This window comes from Halichoeres trimaculatus, unplaced genomic scaffold, assembly GCF_033239565.1.
Source record: "Halichoeres trimaculatus isolate MK-OKI-2021-1 unplaced genomic scaffold, fHalTri1.1 fHalTri1_scaffold_20, whole genome shotgun sequence".
Taxonomy (NCBI): domain Eukaryota; kingdom Metazoa; phylum Chordata; class Actinopteri; order Labriformes; family Labridae; genus Halichoeres; species Halichoeres trimaculatus.
In genome coordinates, this window is record NW_027437198.1 from 981907 (window position 1) to 1003588 (window position 21682).

Sequence of the window (21682 nt, forward strand, 5' to 3'; positions counted from 1 at the left end):
AATAAACTAGTACCATACTTTCTGGACTACAAGTCACTTCGTAGTACTATCATACATTTTTTGAGGTCGTATCAGTCAAAAAAAATGCGTCATGAAGACGAAAATTACGTAGGCCTACATAAGTCACACTGGACCACAAGTTTCATTTATTTAGAATGATTTGGTTTGTTTACACTATTTCCAGAGTGAACTTTTTACATATAACTTTTAAAATGTTTGTTTAGTAGGAGGTTTAAATACTGTTCCTACGGCTTCTCATATCTATGATCAGTTTCACTTCTCTACGTGTGCTCCTGTCTTCTCCTCCTCCCCTGCTCCAGGTGAGTGTCACTGGTGAGAACGGTGCACTGTGAGCTTAAATGAGCTCCATCTGATAAATGTCCTCACTTTTAACAAGTTACGGAATATTTGGCGCTAGATTGTGACTTAAATCCCGGAATCCGTTTACCATAGAGAGCAAATAAGACGCGAGGAAGTTTTAAAACACGTTATCAGGCGCTAAACACCGGGAGCTGTCACAGTGTCCGAGACGAAGGCTGAAGACCAGCGCGTCTGGGGCGCCTCTCAGTAGAAGACTTTGCGAAGGGACCAATGAGCAAACACTGTGTGCAGGCAGTGCTCGTGGGAGTTGTGGTGTCGTAGTCTCATACTGCAATGGGTTTAGTATTTTAGATGCCGTTTCAGAAAACTACAATTAAATAATTCAACCCGCCGAAGTCGCTAGTAGGAGTGACGGTTTTACTGAAATTCGCATGGATGAAAAATACATCCATGCGCGCCCGATTGCGTGATTACAGACTCGCTGGCGGCGCAGTTTTCGAGCGGGTATCCCGATTACGTGGTAAACTTGCTCTCTGAAGCCAAGCTTCTTTGTTGTCCAAAAACATCTCTCAATATCACTGCTTCATTATAAGGGGTTGCTACGCTGCTTCTGCTCTCCGCCTCCGTCATTAATTACTCTCTTCACGAAGCACATTTATCTGACAAATTAGACGGACAGTGCCATATTGGACGATCGTTCTGCCAGTCACACTCATCATAGACCAATACGCATCAAGCCACGGTATGACGTAGCGGATTTGGGCCGCTGCTGCTTGTTTGTGAAAGAGAGGCGGGAGCTGCTCTCTGCAGCTCCCGCCTCTCTTTCCTGACTGGTTCAGTCGGAACTCGATCGAGTGAAATCAACGGAGGGCAGCCAGACCGACCTGCAGGATTTCACAATCTGGCAGGTTTGTCTACGCCGGATTTCCGGCACTATGCCGGAGGTCTTCAAGCCCTGTATATATATTGTGTATATATATATATGTTTATATATATATATATATATATATATATATATATATATATATATATATATATATATATATATATATATATATATATATATGTTTATATATATATATATATATGTTTATATATATGTTTATATATATATATATATATATATATATATATATATATATATATATATATATATATATATATATATATATATATATATATAAACATATTTTACGGATGTTTTCTTTTCCTTTATCTGGATATCTGGTGGTTTTAGCCTTTTATATATTTCTATATTTTTCCCTACATTTCTTTTACCTCCTCTCTTTTTAGGGTCCTCGGCCAACGGAAGAGGGCACTATTGTATTTCGTTCATTTCTTTTTTTTTTTTACTGTTTTTTTTATGTAAAGCACTTTGTAACATTGTTTTTGAAAGGGGCTATGTAAATAAAATGTATTATTATTTATACAAATATCATTTATAAAAACCCAACATATTGATTGAAACTGCATTTTGACTAAAACATCCACTTACTTTATCTTGCTTAGAAATTTGATGAAACATTTACAACCATGCTATTGCAAAGTAAAGGTTTATGATGAATTCTGACAGACTCCACTTATCACTGAAGATAGCAAGAAAAAAAAAAGCTTTCATTGCTTCATCTCGTTACAAGTTTTTCTCACCAGTAAAAACACTATTTCTCATAGTGAGCTCTGCAGGCCTTGGTGAAAAGGGTTTGACAGCCAGTCGTAGTTTTTCCGGGACAGTTTCTTTAATAAGGACCTTTGTTTCTGCAGGTTGTTAGTGCAGCATTGAAACCAGTAGACCCAATAAAACACAGACAGACATAATTTAAAAAAAAAAAAGATTTATTCCAGAATGAATAAACAGAACAGCCTCATAGTCACAATACTACACTTCCTTCTATTTCACATACAGAGCAAAACTGGGCCAATCAAGTCAAATGGCTTCTTGAATCTGGAAGTTACAATCCACCCTTAAACAAAATGAGCCTGTTTTTACATTTCATCCAAAAAATAAAATTACGTCAATGATCTGAGGACATGAAGTGGCACGGATTCGTTTTTTGTTTTGCAGAGGAGCGAATCAGCTGTGAGTGGTGAAATGAGCAGATATCAATTATAAAACACGTCCTGACTTACTTTGATCAACAGTATGAATGGACTTATTTGTCACGGGGAGGTCTCAGTACTCTTCTCCTGCTGCCTCCATCTTGAATCCATTCTCTCCAGAGTTGTAACCGTCAGCTGAAGGCACCGACTGCGGCTCCATCATCATCCCATCCTGGCTGTACTCCTCCATGTTGGGAGGTGCACTTCCCTCCTCGTCCTCTGGGCCCATCTCGTCCTGGGGACCCATCTCGTCCCGCAGGTGTCTGTCCTCTCTACGCTCGCCCTTCTCTCTGTCCCCCCTATCCCTTTTGTGCTCCCTGTCCCGGTCCCGGTCCCCCCTGCGCCTGTCTCTGTCCCTGTGGCTGCGCCGGCGGTCACGATCCCTGTCCCGGTCCCTGTCTCTGCGCTCCTCCATCCCATCTCCTGCTTCTCCTTCATGCTCCTCCAGCATGCGCTCCCCTCCATCAGGGGGCCCGTCTGCCTGCCCCCCCTCCTCTCCATCCAGACCCTTACCTCTCTCCCTGTCTCTCTTACGATCTCTGCTCCTGCTCCTTCTCTTCCGCTCTCGACTCCTCTCCCTGCTCCTGCTGTCATCTCCCCCACGCTCCCTCTCGCGCTCCCTACGCCTGTTTGGAGCTGCTGCCTCATCTCCTCCAGCAGTGGCTCTGTCCCTTTCTCTTTCTCTCTCTCTGGAACGGGTGCGTCTGCGGCGCTCTCGGGACCTCGACCTCCTGCGTTCTCTATCCCTGTCTCTGTCTCGTTCCCTGCTGCGCTCCCTGCGTTCTCCTCGATCGCCTCGGTCTCCTCGGTCACTGCAGGGCGATGGAGGACAGTCAGACGTGCAGCGTAATGTTTTAAAGGACAGGACAGTCTGTCCTCCTACCACTCACCCGCCTATGGGACGATCATCGTAACGTGAAGCATCGTCTCGGCCAGAGTGCTTGATGTTGACGTCGGCTCCACCTCGCCTGGTGCCACCCAATCCTCCACCTGGAGCACAAACAGAGAAAGTCAGTTTTCCTCCAACAGCCCCTGCTCTCTGCAGCCCACATGTATGATGAAGTGTGCTGGTAGTGAACAGAAACAATGTTCGCACTCCATCTCTGGTCAGACACACGCTTCACCTATGAGCAGGGGTGGAAGTAAGCCGGTACGGTCCGGTACCACTTTAAGATTCAGTGGTGGTATGCAGTACCAGGAAGACAGGAAAGCAGCTGCCTGCTAAAGGCCCCACTCTGAACCAGTCACCACTCTCTGGGTAAGAAAACAGAACTGCTAGCAATGCGCAGTCTTCAAATGTACTCTGTTTAAAAATGCCTAACTCATGACTCGTAACTCATTCTGAATTGTCTCTGAACACTCTGTGCTGTGTTTCAGTCCGTGCTGTGTTTCAGTCCATGCTGAGCGGAGCCTAATCGATTTTTATTGGTTTTATTGATTTGTCATTGTAGCCCTTGTTAAGGGTCTCTAAATTGACAATTTTAAATGGTACAGAACAGGTCGGAAAACTGCTTATGAGCGAATGAAACAGAGATTTCACTCAGCAGTACTGGAGTGTGCATGTATGTCTACTAACAAAATACGTTTTCCAATCAGTGTGTTTGATTTAGGCTTTGTACACACCTAGCCGGGTATTTTTAAGAAAAAATATATATATATTCCACCCACCAATTCGTTTTAAAAACACTTTCATCCGCACACACAGGGCAAATCTGCAGATAAGTGAGGCTTGAGGCATGCCAAACCCATATGTGTCAGCGTTTTTCAGGCATGAAACGGTGCCATCCAAACAGAATGAGCTCCTGTCATTCAGCTGTGATGTTTGAGAACTGAACTCAGGATACAGGAGTCTACACAAAACCATGAAACCAGTTTTCCAAAATCTTCACTTTGGCCAGAGTTCTCCAGAAAACAATGTTTACAGTGATGTGAAACCTGGTGTGGATGACAGGCCTAAACGGATAAAAATACACGTGGCTTGCCTGATACTCGGCTATGTGTGGACATGGCCTAAATGCACTGGGATGTTTTCCATAACTGGTCCTCAAATGTCAAGAAGACGTGGAAAATTTTTGATGAGGACTAGTTCCACTTTAAGTTTTTGCTCGTGACCTAATGATCTGTTCTTACAGACTTGTATTCTATATTTTTATCAATGTTACAATTAAAAATAATAGTTCTTGAGGATGCTGTGAGGAGGATCTGTTTTAATCCAGCTCCACAGCAGAATAACTGCTGACTGAGGGTTGGAATGGATATAAGCACAGATAAATAAGATGTAACCTGTAATATTGACGCTGATCATCTCATTTCAAAGTGTGGATTAGAACCAGGCATATATCTAGAAAGGAGACTTTATCAAGATTACTTAAACACCTCACAGGGACTTTAGAAAGTGAGGGAGAAGGTGGTTTTGATCATAGTACCGACATTAATTTTGAACTACTTTCACCCCGGCTCATAAGCACAAAGACTTGAATCCCCGTGTAACAGAAAGCTGCTAACCTAGCCTGCGAGGGTGCCATCCTTTGACAGTGCGTCCTCGTTCCACATCCACCAGCACTCTTCTGCCATCGATCTTCTTCCCGTCTGCGTGTTTGTAGGCGGCTGGAGGAGAGGAAGGGGAGAGGAAAAGAGGAAGCTGAGATAAAGAACGTGTGCATCAGTGTGGTCAAAGGAAACAAACAGTGCTTTATGATACTGACCAGGAGCAGGCGAGGCCGTGATGGCTGCTCTCTGGGTAAAAGCCGAAGGATAACGGGAGCAGACTTCCTTCCACCAGATGAGTGATACATGTTTGTTTACTCTAGTTTGGCTCTTTTACAGCATATGTAGGGAAAGTGTGGTGTTCAAAGTGTGGTGATGTGTTTTTAAACTTCCATGTTGAATGGATTGTGTAATAAAATGTGTAGAATGTAAAAAGTGTGACTTTGTGTTCTTTTTAAACACATGTATTTATTTCATGTTACTTTAGCTAACAGGCAGTGACAGAGCACTCCTCATGAGGAATTCTCACTTTGACACGGACAACAATCAAACATTCAGGTTTAATTGGACAAATCACAACTTATCTTTACTCGCATCTGCTTAAGTTAACCCAACTCTCTGGAACATCTGACGCTGTTGTCATCTGCATTTAAGAGCAGTGTGAATGATCAGTTTTCAGCTACAGTCACAGTGTGTACTCAGGCAAATGTAGCAGCACATCACTAGACAACATGATGATCAACAGTAGAACAAATGAAAACAAACACCATTTGATGGCTGTACATCTGTCTGCTGCAGGTGCTTGAATTTTCTCTGACAGCTTCACAATGGAACAGCAAAGAGTGTATAGTTGGTACAGATTTAAGATTTCTTGCTTCAAAACAACGTTATAGGAAAAAGGAAATGTAGTTCCACACCTGATACCAGAGGAAAAGAAAGTGAATCAAAAAAAAGGAAGTCCTTCTTTTTTGTAATTGAGTCTTTTGCAAATTTGCAAAAATGCTTAGAGTGATAAAAAAGAGAGGCATAAACTAATCAGAAACTGAAAATGTCAAGGGAATGTTCACCCCACTGAACCATGTAGCAGTTTTGGTATTTCCACTAAAATCTTCCTTTTTTTTCTCTTTAAGTTTCTGTGGCACAAAAGTCCCCAAACACGCGTCTGCAGGGCGTGACAACATGAACACAAAAAAATCACATGCTCATGTCAGCTGTAGTTTTTTTCTTTGGCCTTAAAAAATGTGTATTTGGCATCTTTTTTTTTTAAAGGTGGCATAGAAAAAGTATTATGGGTTATAACCTTTAACAACCCCGAAGAATTCAGATGCTGTTCCCAAACCCATCCCGGTATACCACACAACAGTCACTGATCCATCCCGTATGATATCCAGGCAGCTCATTGGTGATGATCCCTGAATGAACAACCTTTCAGTCTGTGAAGAGGGCCTTACCAAAACCCTACAGTGACAGAACGCAGTCTGAGGGTCTTACCAAAACCCAGCAATGACAGAGCACAGTCTGAGGGTCTTACCAAACTCCCTCAATAGACTCTAAGGCTGACGATCGAGCAGAATCTCTCACTCACAGGTCATACTGAAGTCTCTGCCCCACTTAAAGGGCCTTACCAAAGTCCACCTGAACACACAGTGTCAGCACACCTCTGACAGGGGCCTTACCACTACCCCTCCACTTCCTGTACTCTCTGTGGACATCATTGTCCCACCAATGAAAGGGCCTTACCAAACCCCCACCAGAACTACCAGGACTTACCGGCTGAGAGGAAAAGCAAACTAAAGGAGTGACGGGGTTTCCCTCCTCACAGGAGTTTAACATCACAACTCTAAGGTGCTGAAGATAAAGTCTGTATGTGTTTGTCTAAGAATTCAGTCAGGTCCTTATGTGTCGTAGATCTAACTACTCTGAAATTATCAGAAGTCTTAAAATGCTGGAATAACTTGAAATATCTTAACCTAACCACTTTGGTAAGTAAATCTGTGTGGCTACATGAATATTATCTATCTTTGGTTTTGTAGGAATATATTATGTATGAACAGCCCGTTAATTACCAACAACATCACCTTCATCTGCGTTTTCTGTCAAAGCCAGCTCATACTGTTAGGCTGAGTATTTATCCTGGAGGATCCTGCAGCAAAACGCCAACAAAATACTGTGCGTGTGAAATACTGAAAGCATTTTCAGTGTCGAACTTTTTACAGTATTTGATTCACAGGTATTGTCTCCAGCAATCAAAACTTGAAACTCTGTTAAAGAAAAACCCATTTCCTGTGGTTTAACTGAGACCAGTTGAAATGTCCTGCAATGTTAAGCTAGTAGGATAAAACTAGCGCAGAATGGGTCGTTAAACATCTCCAAAAAATCAAATTACTGCTTGACTCCTACACGTTGCATTCCATTGTGGATCTTTCCTGCACCATTACTGAAATCGTGGCTGTCAGTTCCTGGCCTCCTCACAGCTGCCTCCTCCAGGTTTGACCTCACTTCAGTTGTGTATTCAGACTGAGTAGTGCTCCTTTTTCTGGGTTTAAAATGAATCAATCTCTTGAAGCCCTGATCCATATAACCGGTTGATTGTTAGTTACATCTCTCCTGCACAGCCACAAAAAACCAAGACACATAAAATTAAGCTTGGTGCACTGACGAGAGAAGTTTAATTTTATTTTCAGTTGACTGAGTCTGGTAAGTATTAATCTGGCCTCGGCATGCAGAGGTGGCTTTCACATAAAAGCAGGATCATCAGGCAATACTTTGTACTATCAGGGGTGCGTTCAGTGGTTAAAGCCTAACAACAGATCTTTGATAATAGCAGTGGGAGCAGTTTCCACTTGTTACACATGTGCTTTAGCCAATGAACGCAGCTGATCTGCCCTATGTAGGAGATGGAGGGTGGAAAGAAATCTTACCCATCATACAAACCCATTATACCAACCATATACTGAGCTGTGGTAGTAGGGTGTAGATGTATCATAACCATCATCATCTGCCAGCCAGCTTTGGCCAATAGCCATCACAGATTGGCGGCTGCAGTGGCAATGAGAACAACACACAGTTAATATAGTGTTTATCCCCACGTCCCCCCTCAGTCCTCCCCCCACTGAGACTACATGCTGCTGTGATTCAGCAACTCTGGTCTGAAAAGCTGATCACACTAATGTCCCAGAATGGTGTCCATGTGTTAGATGGCACCATTCAGTGTCTAAAAGAGACAGTTCTTCTTTAAACTGACGCATCACCACCAACTTTAATCTCTATCAGCAATCGTGGTGACGCTACACTAATCTCAGCATGACCAGGGTTGAAGACCACCAGTTTAAACTGTCAAGAAAGGCTCAGAAACTATTCATACAACAGTTCTAGACACATGATTGGTCGCTGCATGGTGACCATGTGACCTTGTGCTTACCAAGAGAGTCCACCAGAAGAGCTGCTCCTTCACAGAGCTACACGCCTAACAGTTAAAACACAATGTGCCCTTTGACAGGCGAACATGTTCAGCATCATGGACACACTGCTACCTTTGGCTCCTCCTACTTTCCCACCATGCCCCACTGAATGACGCAGTCGCCCTCCTCAACCAGGCTATTAGTCAACTGACGACACACAGACACACACATCACACAACCACCAGACCGGGATTCATCATGCAGACTGTGGCAGAGTCAAAGTAAAGACGTCACCTTCCAGCTGCTAAAAAAGCTGCCCCCCACCCAAAAGAAAAACTACATGGATCTCCATGAGGGATATAGAAGGGGGTGCTACTGTTCGCCACATACTTCACATCACATCCAATAAAAATGAAGACGGAAGCCAGAGGTACTCACAGTGCATGTCCCGCTCATGCTCATATTCAATGAAGGCGTAGCCTCGAGGTTTCCCCGTCCTCTTGTTGTACACAATGTAAATCTGGAACACACAGAGCACATCCTGGTTTGTTGTGGGATTCAACATAAAATTTAACAAAGTGTAGAGCACGTGAAACAAGAGCCCAAACTTCTTTCACTTCAGACATAAAAAAGTTTTTGAAAGCAGTCCAAACAGCCTAATTGATTCATCTATTCTGAAAGGCACTGCGATGACAATTTAAAAAGCTAGTGTTTCTCAGAGATGAAGACTCTGTTTCCCACAAGCACTAGCGCCCACTGCCATGAGAAAGTGACTCTCACCAAGGCTGTGTTTATTTTAAAGCAAATGAGCCTGCTTTTATTTGTTCAAGAAAACTTTTTAGACAAGGTTATGGATTTCGTAACAGGTACGTAGCACTGTCTGACAGTTAGGCTCCAGTGTCCACATCACTCCAAAATTCATCATAGACAATGTTTTCAGCAGAGAAAAACACAGATCTCTCTTCTCACGGATAAACTTCATCAGCCGGCGTGGGGTCATCAGACCTTCTGCCTGATGTTCATTTTAAATGGTGGATTATGATCAGGCAGATGTCTAGAAGGAAGACTTAAGCAAGATCACCCAGGAACTCCTCACAGGAGCTTTAAATGACTGAGTGGCTAATAAAAGCTACAGCTCAAAAGAAAACTACAAGAGCTCAGCATGTGAGGGGATTGCTTACCTAGTTATCTGGAAGACAAACTGAATAGTCACCGTGTCTAAGTGTAATAAGTATTGATACCAATACTAATCTAACTAACCAGTGTAAATATAATAGAAAATATAATAATAACCTACATGCCTTACTGTGTTATAAGACTGCCAGTGTTTTGAGTAAAAGACAAAAAATGAGTACATATGGGAATGACTGAAGCTGAAATTTATTCAAACAGGTTAGGTTCCTTTTTCTTCTTCTCTGTGCTTTAGAGTTTCTGATTCCATGCCAATAAAACTCAGTTTAGGGCATTCACATGGCTCTGTCCAATACAGGGCAGATATTTATCACAGTCTACATCGTTCATGGTTCTCTAAAAGTTTAATCAACCAATCAAACCCGATGACAAATTCAGACATACCTGAATATATCTAAAGCTGTGCACCGAAGTAACATACCTACACCATGTTACAGTGAGCCTATGGGTTTAAGGTAAGTGTCAGCTGACCTCTGATAACCATCATAAGACCAGGTCTTGATATAAAGTAAGAGTGTGGCAAAACATACCCGTTTGATTGGGCCATAGACTTCAAATTCACGGCGAAGCTTGGACTCTGTGGTATCGTAATTCTGTAAAGGCACAATAAATGGATTTAAAATACACAGTAAAAAGTCCAAAAATAACATTTACATGTGAGACATTCACATACTCACCACTCGTGCAACAAACAATGTTTTGAAGGCATCCCCTTGTGCGTTAGGGTCATTGTGTGGGTCCCCTGATAGAAACAAAACAGAGGATCGAGGTTACTTAAGAAACACAGCAAACAACTTGTTTTTCAGCGTTATTAAAACTCACAAAGCTTCAGTTCTGTCTCCATCACAGTTTGCCTTCTCTCAATCTTCTCTCGCCTCTGCAGAGACAAAAACAAAAAAAGTTGGAAGCAGTCCTGAACACAGATTAGAGAAATGTGGTGCTATAAAGTGAAGATCTCTATTCCTGTTTGTATTAACAAAACAATTCTGTTTAAGAGTCCAGGAAAGTTCTGTTTCATTGATATTAAGTAGTCAGTTTATAGAAGAAGCTGATCATGGACATGCTCTTGACTGGCTGGAACACTACAAAGTTTCATCGTAACATGCTGTACGTTATTAAACAATAGTGGATCTTTGTGTTAAGCTGCAACAGAAACTAACGTATGTGTTTAAGCTCAAGATTGACAAATTTCAATATTTACTTAAACTCAAAAAACATGTTTAAACAGAATTTGCTGTGTGGTCCTTCAGAAGGTCAGTGGTGTATGATCAATCCTTGCAGTATCTCAACTCACCTTTCTCTCCAGTCGCTCCTCTCGGGTCTCTGCCCGGGTTGGAGGAGGGGCATCTCTGGGATCCTGTTTATGAAAAAGAAACAACGTGAAATGTGGAATTCACGGCAAAGCTTGGGTCCGCCGCTATGCCAACTGCGGACAGCATAAAGCCCTTACCTCGAAGTGCCTGATGAACGGGGCGATGCCGCTGTACGGTTGGTTGTGATGCTTCTCATGGGGCAGCTTTGCCAGCTGAGGCAGAAAGGGAATAGGGTCCCGTGGGGCAAATAGCGCCAACAGGTTCGGTGGTAGAAACTGCGTCATATTTCACCTAAAATGCACAACATATTGATAGCAAACAATAGCACTCGAAGAAGATTGATAGTATCAGCCCGCACAAGGCCAAGATCGGGGCGGAAGCTTGCGTGCCTGTCGGCAGTACACGCTGACTGTTGTTTTCAACAAGCGGACTCAGCCAGCAATCCTTTTTTAAATACAACCAGTTTTGTCATTATGAACATCCGCCAACACCTATGTTTTTGGTGCAGTTTGTCTGAATTAACACAATCGTGTTATCGAGCAGCATATCAGGGTAGACTTTAGTCGAGCCTTGAGCATTAGCTTTAGAGCTACCATGCTAACACATAGCTAACATGAGCGGGGCTCTTACCTTCTCTCCTCCGCTTGTGGACGCAAAAGTCAGACCATGGACCAGGGGAAGGACCGGGCTGTGTCTACGGGTCTCCGGGACCACTTCACTCTGAATGTGTCTCTTAATTCTCCAGGTGAACTATAAACCACTGCGTGGGCCCGCGCGCGTGCTGCGAATAAAAGCAGACTGACTGCTGCTTGCTTTTACGGTGACCACAAAATAAAATGGCGGGCTGTCGTAAACAGAAGAGAAGTGATGCAAATAGCGTCGGGTGAGCTTTACGACAGTACACCATCATCATCGTGACGTCAACGCGGACGTCGAAACAAATATATTTGGGTCTTTTTGAGTACAAATCAGTCGAAATCGGTTAAAAATAATGAAAAACGCTTGTCTGTTCCCCCATCTTTCTTCATCTTACCCTCAAATCTGACGGTAGGGGTAAATGAAAATTTAGTGCTGCTTTGCATTGATTCCACCTGATACACAATGGACCTTTAGTGCAAATGGTTAAAGCATATGAAAAAAATGAGCCAACACAAAATAGAGTTGAAATAAAATCACATCTAAGACTAATACAAGATGGAAAAGAAATTGTTACATAAAAAGTGTAAATATTTTAGATCCACGGTTTTTTAACCAATTCTTGTAATTTACTTTCTCATGTATTTAGCCATCTGATATTTATAACTTTATACATTTCTGGTCAATTTTACTTTTTATTTCAGCATTAAGACTCAAAACTTCAGGAGGGACCTGACTAAAAAGCTGAAGGTCTCAGAAGCAACACTGCCAAGCTTTCGACATTAACACAAGAACTGAGTACACTGAGATTCACAAAGGTAGCATTTATTGCAGGCTTGATGAACTGGACCTTATCAGACCAAACAGGTGTGCATGACAGCATCCACCCGCTCAACATTGTTTACATGTTACATTTTAATATGTGAGACATATTTACAGTGAGATCACAGACGTCCATAAAGTCACATAAAGCATAGACAAGGTGGGCTGTGAAATAATAAAAACATTAGATAATAAAAATGGATGTTGAGCAGAATGCGGGGGGGGGGGGGGGGGGGGGTCATGTGAAAAAAGTCTTCTCCTAGGCGGAAGAATGCAGCGCTCCCGACTCCCTGTCTTCACGCTCTTCTTCATCCATCTTGCGTCCGTGTTTCCGAAAGTACTTGTAACGCTGGACGTACAGCTTCACCAGGTTACTTACTTTGACTGGGTTTATTTCTCCAGTGCGGCTGTGGCAGATCTGTTGTGGGATCAAATAAAGCATTGGATTCTTCTTATAAATACTTTAAGAGCATAGCATTCAATGTGCATTATCACATCAACACAGATTGAACCAATCAGTGCAAGATCCAGGGCCTATAGCACGAAGCGCAATTAACTTACTATGGGTAACTCCCATCTATCCATGGTTGACTAATCCCAACAGCAGCAATCAGGATAATCGATAGCACGATGCGAGTTATCTACACGGTAACTCAATTCAGGTTTGTCTCATCAAGAGCCACGAACGCGCACGTATGAAGGGAGGGCTTAGATGCAGCTGACCAATTGCAATCATGAGCGCAACAAACACACAGAAGCAGAGTGACAGAACGCCCTATGCCCCTGTGAGGAACAATGTCCCATCATGATTAAATATGAAGAGGAAAGAGCCCAAGTAACAAAAAAGAAATCACTGTGGCGGCTGCCAATTAGTGCTGCACGATTTGGGGAAAAGGTGCGATTTGCGATTAGGTGGACAATATTGCGATTGCGATTGTGCTTGCGATTTAATAAAAAAAGTTGTGTCATGATGAGTCTACAGACTTGCTTGGTTATCATGGAGAAAAATCTGAATTGCATGTGCTGACATTGCGATTGCGATATCCTCTGTTGCGATTACGTGATTGCATGTGCTGACATTGCGATTGCGATAATCGTGCAGCCCTACTGCCAAACATAGGTAAAATGTGAGGCAACACATAGCAGACTGATCATTGGCTCAATCTGACACTGATCACGCTTATGAATCTAAGTAAACAATCTATTGTGCAGATGAATAGTGTCTATTAAAATTAACATCTCGTTCCCCAGAGACGTAATCCCTCTGGAGTAAAAAGGGCATGGGGCAAATAATTATTCTAAAAGTTAATATATATATAATTTTTTAACTTAAAAATGAAGTACAAAAACATTGTTGCATCTGGTAAGTTGGTCTCTTTTATGTCCTGACATCATGCTCCAATTGAGCTTACAGCTGTCCCCACAATGGAATCCTGTTAAAATACTGAGGTGACGTCTGACCCAAATTAACAATTCACATATCAGCTGGACCGTAAAACACTGTCCCCTCTGAAGAAAGAAATCCCTCAAACACAAAGTATGAAGTGTAGGAATAACATGATAGAGTATTGTGCTGTTTCAGCATTACATCCTTTTTGTTTTGATAAGCACTTTGCATTTGTATGAAAGGGGCAATAGAAATGAAGTTTGGTTTCTTTGATGTCCCTTCTTAGTTTAATACCCCCAGGACAGCCAGTGCGCCGCTCCTGTGGACGGTGTAGTCTTCTCTATGGAGGCTGATAAGTTCGGGCTGCAAGAACCGGTACCTCTCATAAAGCCCGTCTTCAGGTAACCTTGTGCGCCTCTGTCTTCAGGGTTCGGAAGAAAAGGACAGTTCATTGTTCCAGAGAAGCTGATTGGCCGGTGGGAGGGACATTTTATAGGATCAGATTCAACTTCCAACTTACTCTGCTCCGGAGCAGGTTAGCCGTTCAGAGTAAGTCACCATGGTGATCCATCCCGATAAGAAATGAACCAGCTTTGTGCTATTGATAAACCAGGGTTAACTCTGAAGTTACCTCGCTAAAACATTGATCCTGCGTTGTGATATAGGCCCCTGGTGTGTGTGTGTGTGTATGTGTGTGTGTGTGTGTGTGTGTGTGTGTGTGTGTGTGTGTGTGTGTGTGTATGTGTGTGTGTGTGTGTGTGTGTGTGTGTGTGTGTGTGTGTGTGTCTGTGTCTGTGTCTGTGTCTGTGTGAGTGTATTATTACTGACCTTGTGCACAGCTTTCCTCAGTATGTCTTTGTATTCATCCTTGTTAATGTCTTTGCGCTGATAGTATGGTTTGATGGCCAGCTTCACCTCCTCAACTGCTCGCTCCTGAGTGTGCAGCTTCTTCAGGTACTGACGAAAACAGGAAACACATTTCAAAATGTTTTAATTATAAATGGTTTTTAGAGAATGAATATTGATTTTGATCAAATGACAGTAAGCTATATGACTTTTGGTAAATATTTACACTTATACTTTACCTTGTCTGGGTCTTTGCTCTCATTGTCCCATCCAGTGTCGCCGGAGCTCCCTGTCATTCCCAACAGCCCCACAGGCAACATAGGGGGCGGAGTCTGTGCACATCCGCCACCCATAGTGGGATGCAGGAGAGATGGTGGGGTCTTGGTGCAGCCAACCAATGGTAGGGAGCCGTGGAGAATGAACTGGGCAGGGCTGAGACCAGGCGGGGGAGGAAGAGAAGGAGGAGGTGGGATCTGTGAGGTGGCCGAGGAAGCTGATGAGGGCGGGGCATGCTGCTGGGACTGGTTCTGATTGGCCTGGGAGAGGATCTGAAATAGAGGGACATTCAAAAACATAGGGACGTTGAACTCTCTCGTAAATACCAACTTCAGTCAAAGTCCTGAGTGATATGAAGTTTGTTTTGACTGATTCATGGAATTCATGTGAATTCATCTGATTCATGTGGAATTAATTATAAGCAAACTGTCAGATCATCAAAATCCCTGCTATGCTCCGCTTCCATCCACCGCTTCCTCGCCCTCAGTCGCTCGTCCGACCCTGATAACAGCAGGTGAGATGACAGAGCACAGAAAAAGTGCTCTAGCTGTGCGAGTTGTTGCATGTAATGTGGTAAAAAATATAAATGGATGCTCATTTAAATCTGTCAGTAATGTGCCTTGGCATAGACAGGCGACATAGACTCAACTGAAAGGATGTTCTTCTCTTCTTCATATCACATGACATGATGATATAAATATTGCGGATGCGCACGTGATGACGATACTAAAACAATTCATTGGACATTCACAAGCAGTCATCAACCTTTTCATATTCAGAATATTAGCAATAACTCGGTTGCGCACAGCCATGTTAAAACCAATAACCCTTTTTAAAGACAGAATATGCTCGTGTTCTGGTTTTTAAAAACCTGAAAATCCCCCTGGGTCCCTCCTTTTCTACCCTGAACATTTGGTCAAGTATAAGCCTATCAGGATATCCCCATCCAGACAAACATTCATTTGTGTCATAATGTTCTCCGTGCATCGCTGTTGAGCGGGACACCATGCAATCAGAAATAACCCTGTTTGCTCACACATATTAACGTGTTATTCTTTGGTGCCTAAATAGCATGACATATCTTAAGATACCAACATCTAGTAGCGCAGACACATCATGTGATCTTATGGTTTGAATTTGATATAACATGACATCATCATCTTTGAAACATCTTTTCTACACTGAAATCACTGAAATCCCACAATGCATTGTGGGATTTGTTGGCTCAGCTGTGGCTGCAGAGAGAAAGCAGACACGAACTGCGCTGTGATTGTTGGAGAAACGAGACACACAGACTAAGCACATGAACTTGAACACCAAGTGCCCAAGCGTGTGTGATGAGTGTGAGAGTCACTCAGCAACCCCTTCCTCACCTGGCTGGTGGCTTGAATAAACTCTTGTGCTTTGGCTCTGCTGGCAATGTTAGCCTCCTCCATCTTAAAGAGCAGAGCAGTTACTGAGAGGACAAAAGAAAGACACCATTTAGTCAGCAAGAGCACAGGTACATTGGTATGACAACACAGGGGGTGGTGACTGTTTCTGTAATCACTGAAATAACTGACGGATTTATCAAAACACAGGCTGGGGGCTTAAACAACAGAGACATCCTTTTAAGTTCTTCTCACTTATCTCAAACAGCCTTACTGCTTAGAGTCACACTAAAGACTTTAATTAAGAAACTCACAGGCCAGGACTCCTCCAGTGGTGCAGTCCACACCAGTCTGCAGACTCCAGGGGAGGGCAGGCGCTGCTGGAGGAGGAGGAGGAGGTGGAGGTTTACTCGCAGAGGAGGAAGACACAGAAGAGGAGGAGGGGTCCGTGGAGGACAGAGGCAGGGAGAGGGAGGTGAGGCCAGCTGATGAAGAGGAGCAGGGAGGGGAGGACAGGGATTTAGGCGCCTCATCTGGAGCAGGGGGCTTGGCAGTGGGTGTGGTCAGGGCTCCCTGGGGAACAGACATGCTGGATGGACTGGAGACTGGGAGGGTAGGGCTGGTCTGACTGGGACAGTCCTCAGCCAGAAAAGAAGGATCAGGAGTCTTGCAGCTGCTGTCGACGGTCTGAGAGTCCGGTGAAGACTCTCTGGTGTCCCGCAGGGGGGCCATGGAGGGGGGAGGAGTGTGGGGGGGTGAGGAGGAGGGCGGGAGTACACTTGTGGAGGAGGATGAGGAGGAGGAGGAGGAAGAGGAGCAGGGTGCGGGGCCAGTTGGGCCAGGATGTGGACTGACTGACTTGTTTCCATCACCAGCAGCTGACTGACCATCAAGGGTAGCTCCTCCCCAGCCCTCAGACGAGGCTTTTGATTGGCTGCTGTCTCCAGCTGTCAGGCCTGTAGCTCCGCCTTTATCCCTGGCCTTCTTACCCAGGCGACGGCGGCGTTTTGTGGCCAGAGATGAGGATGGAGAAGAAGCAGAGGAGGAAGTGGATGTAATGGAGCTTGGCTTGGTCTTCTTGACTTTCAGACCTGCAGGACTTGTCAAGGAGGACGGAGGAGCAGCCAGACTGCTCCTCTTCCCCAAAGCCAGCTCTTTACCCCGGCTGCTCAGAGACAGCGGCTCTGAGCAGGGTTTGAGGAAAGGAGACCTGCTCTCATTGTCTCTGCAGAACACAACAGCGATGGATCCGCCCACCACAGAGCTCCCAGATCCTCCTCCTGCACCTCCTGGTCCCAACAGGTCCATGGGCAGCTTTCCAGAGCCGACAGAGGCCCCGGTGGTGCTGCTGACACCCTCACGCACCAGCACTGACACTTTGGACTGGAGTTTTCCCTTTCGACTACCGCCCTCTTTCTTTGATTTTCCGGAGCGACTCAGTTCCTTCCTGCTGCCCTTTTCCCGCTCTTTTTCTTTCCCAATCTTTCTGGTTCGCTTTGTAGAAGAGGGACCAGATGAGACTGAGGTGGAGCCTGAAGTCACCATCATGGAGGAGAGGCATTTGTTGTTGGTTCTGTTGGAAGAGGAGGAGGAGGATTCAGATGGGCCTGTTTTCTTAAAGGTGCGAGATTTCTTTTTCTGATGGCGTCCAGTCTTGGGGGTAGCTTTAGTTTTGGGGTTGGGGGCTGGCGGCTCTGGAGGAAGGATGGCAGGAGGCGTGTCCTCTAAAGAGGGGTAGTCAGAGTCCAAGGCCTCCCCATCTAGAGACAACACATCGATCTCCAGCTTATCCGAGTAGTGGTCTGACTCATAGCTGTGATACCTGGGAGGGGAGAGGGACTGTGAGCGGCTGTGGCAGCTCCCGCGCTCCTCCACCTCTCCGGCAGAGTGCCACTTTCTCTTCTTCTTCCTCTTGTGGGGTTTGTCGGACTCCTGTGCGGGCCGGCAGGGGGACGAGGGGTTGAGTCTGGGGGAGCCGGGCACGGTGGTTGTAGTTGTAGTGGTAGTGACTGTGATGGTTCTCTTGATGGCGAAGAGATCGGAGCCGTTGAGGTCTTGGATGGATGGAGGGACAACAGGCCGACCGTCTCGTCTGCGCTCCCTGTCTCGCTGCCTGTCTCTGTCTTCTTCTCTCTTTTCTCTGCTTCTCTTCGACCTCTTGGAGCCCCCTCTCTCTCTGCTGCTAGAGTGTCCCCTTTTCCTGTCCCTGTCCTTCTTTCGAGAACTTGAGTCCTGGTCTCTGTCGTCTCTTCTTCGGCTGCTGTTGCGACTATGCTCTCTGTCTCTGTCTCTGTCTCTTCTTCTGTCTCGCTCCCTGTCTCTATCTCTATCTCTGTCTCTGTCTCTGTCTCTGGTCCTGTCCCTGTCTCTCTCTTTGTCTCTGTCCCTGTCTCTGGGCTGTTCATGGGACGGACTGGAGAAGGAGTGTCTGCTGTGTCCTGCTCTTCCTGAGGAGGCCTCTTGGCTGCTGTGACGCCGTTTCTTCCTCTTCCTGCTGCTGCTCCGACTGCTCCTCGTGGCTTTTGCCTCCTTCTTGTGGCCTCCTTCCTTTTCTTTGTTTCTCTCTACATTTCCCTCCTTGTCCTTTCTCCTCTTTTTTCTCCTCTCCTCTTTCTCACCAGTCTTCCTCTCTTTGCTCTTCTGCGGGTCTCGGTCCTTGGAGCTCTTGGAGGACTTGCTTGTTTTGCTGATTTGCTCGACGGGAGGAATGAGAGGGGAAGACGGTGCAGATACTGAAGGATGGGAAGGGAGAGGCGGTGTGTGAGGAGACAGAGGGGAAGAAGGAGGGAATGAGAGGTATCTCTCCTTCCTTCGGCTGACCAGCTTCCTCCTCAGATCCTCTACTCCTACCACAGGCTCCTCCTCCGGTTCCGCCTCCCAGGTACCCTCGGTACGGACAGACACAAAGCCATCCCCATCCAGCACCCGCAGGATCCTCTCCGGCTTGGATCCAAAGAAGGAGACGCTGGGGGAGTTCAGGGGGAGGATTTCTCCTGCTGCTTTCTTAATGCCTCCTTCTCTGTCCACAGCACCCACTATCTCCCCCTCTTCTATCTCAGAGTTGTCAGAGTCAGCCCCCTCCCTCTGCTCTCCAGACTGGGAGGTTCTGCAGTCCACTCTCCTCCTCAGGTGGAGCTGAGGGGTCAGATGGGGGCTGGGGAGGTTGGTCTGGTTATCAGTGGAATCTGGAGGTTCCTCCTCTTTCTCCTCATCCTCCTTTTTCTCAAGGTCTGTCTTCATTTCCATCATTTCGCTGTTTTCTTCATCAGCATCTGATGCCGGGGATCCTGTGGGGTCAAAGGGGTCATACTTTTCTCCCTCCTCCTCCTCTTTCACCACCTCAGTTGGACTAAAAGGATCATAGATCTCCTTTATTCTGCTCTCTGTCTCACAGTCATTCTGCTGAGCTGAGGAGTGAGAGAAGGAGTCAGAGAAGGTGGCACTGGGTGGAGGTGAAGACTGAGACTGCATTGCTGTAGAAGCAGAAGTAGAGGAGACCCGGGGCACATCTGTCCCTACAGTTGGACTCTTCACATGATTCTGATACACCGACGTGTTGGCGTAGATGGGCGAGGAGGTAGACAAGGGTGAGGATGAAGGAGACGAGGGGGAGGACACAGATAAGGATGGAGAGCAGGGAGGAGGACTCCTGGTAACCTCTCTGACTCCACCTGGGGAGGAGGAGGCAGCTGGCCTTCGTTTGAAATCTGATGAGGGAGTCAAGTCCATGAGCTGGGGAATCTGCTGCAGTCGATCAGAGGGAGCTGGAGGTCCACTTTGGTGAACAGAAACCTGGAACAAATCTGTGAGAATGGACAGAAGAGGACATCAGTTCAGCCAAAATTAAACTAAACATTTTCCTCTGCACTGCAAAAAATCAGTGAAAGTTCATAATGTAACCTACTGTGCACAAATGTGTACCATTAGATTAAGTCAATGAAACATTATTTCCCTACAGTTAAAGCTGCAGAACAAAGTGCTTACACGTTACTTCTTTCATTTTTTTAAAGGCCAGCCTTGTTAAAGACATAGCGCCACCCCTCACAAAGTCATGTGCCATGTTAAAGCATCTAAAGCAGTGTAAGGCCCTCATTGCTGCTAAAATTACAGGTGTAGATTTACAAAAATTTAACTACGACAGTGGGTGTGACAAAGGCATGGCTTTGTAGAGTAGCAACTGTCTTTAGCAAATGGAATATGCCAGTCTTAGATGAGTGGCATAGCACTGATGGAACTGGCATTGCAATTTGACAACTGGAATATGCTTCTAAGGAACTGGCATATTCCACCCAGCTGCAAGCGGCGTGCCAGATACCACTTTTGTTCTTCGTGTTGCTGGGAGCTATTTTCCAAAGTCTAAGTAAGACTAAACAACTGCCATATTTCAAGAATAAAGCTGTGTTTGTTTGTGTAAAGGGTGCCAAACCAATTACTACCTCTAAATTCAAATCTTGGTTACAAACTTTTAAAACAATATTTATCTTTAGAAAAATGTGAATTGTTTACACTCCATCTGACAAAACATGAGATCAATGTATCGATGTATAAATGTATAATGACATCACTTTGTACTGAATCGTTACCACTGCGTTGTATACTGTACATCATACAGTGTGTCCAGTGTCCCTTCGCTACACTAAATAAACAAACAGAAAAATAGATCCCAGCTTCAACACGACTTATTTTTAGATTCATATTAGCACTGCTGTGATCGAAAGAAGCTTACTGGTTTTAATGATTAAAAACTAATTTCACTGGCATTTCAACCGAGTCTCACTGCTCACGGAGAGTGGAAGTCCTGGTACAGTGGACGACAGGTTGAGGTCTGCTGCTAGCTGCCGGTGTTCCAGCCAAGTCAGTGAGAAACTGACCCTTTGTGTATCATGTCTGTTACATCGTGCATACAAAACCATATCCCAAAAGCCAGCTGTCTGTGTGTTGTAGGTGTTCTGGTCCTGCAAACTTTGTATCTGCTTGTTTTCTGAGTTTTGATGCTGAAAAAGTAAACGTTTAGAGGAAAGGAAAACACTTAACAGTATGTGTGCTCACTCAGCTAATGCTAGTAATGTAAACCCCCAAAGGTTACCACCACTATTATACCATAGCGTCACATAAAACTCGTCGTAGCTCACATAGTGCGTAGCAACTACTTTGCAGTCTCATTTTCTTTCTCTTTATTAATAATATTACCAAAAGACGTGAAGTATCTATTTAGATGTGGCGGCAGCAGCTAGTCAGCTAGCTGGGTTAGCTAATTTAGCTTACTGTAGCTAGCCTGCGAAAGGCGACAAATTAACCAGTGTGGTCGTTAATTACCTTTAGTAATTCAACCCAAGTTCACAGGTTAAAGCATCCGTCCAGCATGTCCCACCTTTCCCTCCTACCGCATTCAACAAATCAGAATAACACAAAAGAAACTGCCTTTTTTTCCTTCAAAACTGCAGCGGCATCCCCATTCCATCAATGGCCGCCATCTTCCTTTCAGTCAGACCGGACGGAAAAGCGTGATGGGAAATGTAGTTTTAGCTTACATTG

At 44.8% G+C, this 21682-nt stretch overlaps 2 protein-coding genes across 2 annotated transcripts; both read right to left on the reverse strand.

Annotated features, from left to right (window-relative positions):
* Positions 1-2136: 2136 nt before the first annotated feature.
* snrnp70 (small nuclear ribonucleoprotein 70 (U1)) lies at positions 2137-11653 on the reverse strand. Its single transcript, XM_074696296.1, has 10 exons — positions 11441-11653; positions 10948-11101; positions 10792-10854; positions 10320-10374; positions 10175-10239; positions 10028-10090; positions 8745-8826; positions 4924-5025; positions 3309-3408; positions 2137-3230 (listed from the first exon to the last, which is right to left on the reverse strand). The coding sequence occupies exons 2-10, from the start codon at positions 11092-11094 to the stop codon at positions 2492-2494; spliced, it is 1416 nt and encodes a 471-aa protein (XP_074552397.1). The 5' UTR covers positions 11095-11101; positions 11441-11653; the 3' UTR covers positions 2137-2491.
* A 617-nt stretch (positions 11654-12270) lies between these two features.
* scaf1 (SR-related CTD-associated factor 1) lies at positions 12271-21645 on the reverse strand. Its single transcript, XM_074696434.1, has 6 exons — positions 21464-21645; positions 16462-19950; positions 16151-16233; positions 14741-15049; positions 14484-14612; positions 12271-12686 (listed from the first exon to the last, which is right to left on the reverse strand). The coding sequence occupies exons 2-6, from the start codon at positions 19874-19876 to the stop codon at positions 12528-12530; spliced, it is 4095 nt and encodes a 1364-aa protein (XP_074552535.1). The 5' UTR covers positions 19877-19950; positions 21464-21645; the 3' UTR covers positions 12271-12527.
* Between the last annotated feature and the right edge of the window lie 37 nt (positions 21646-21682).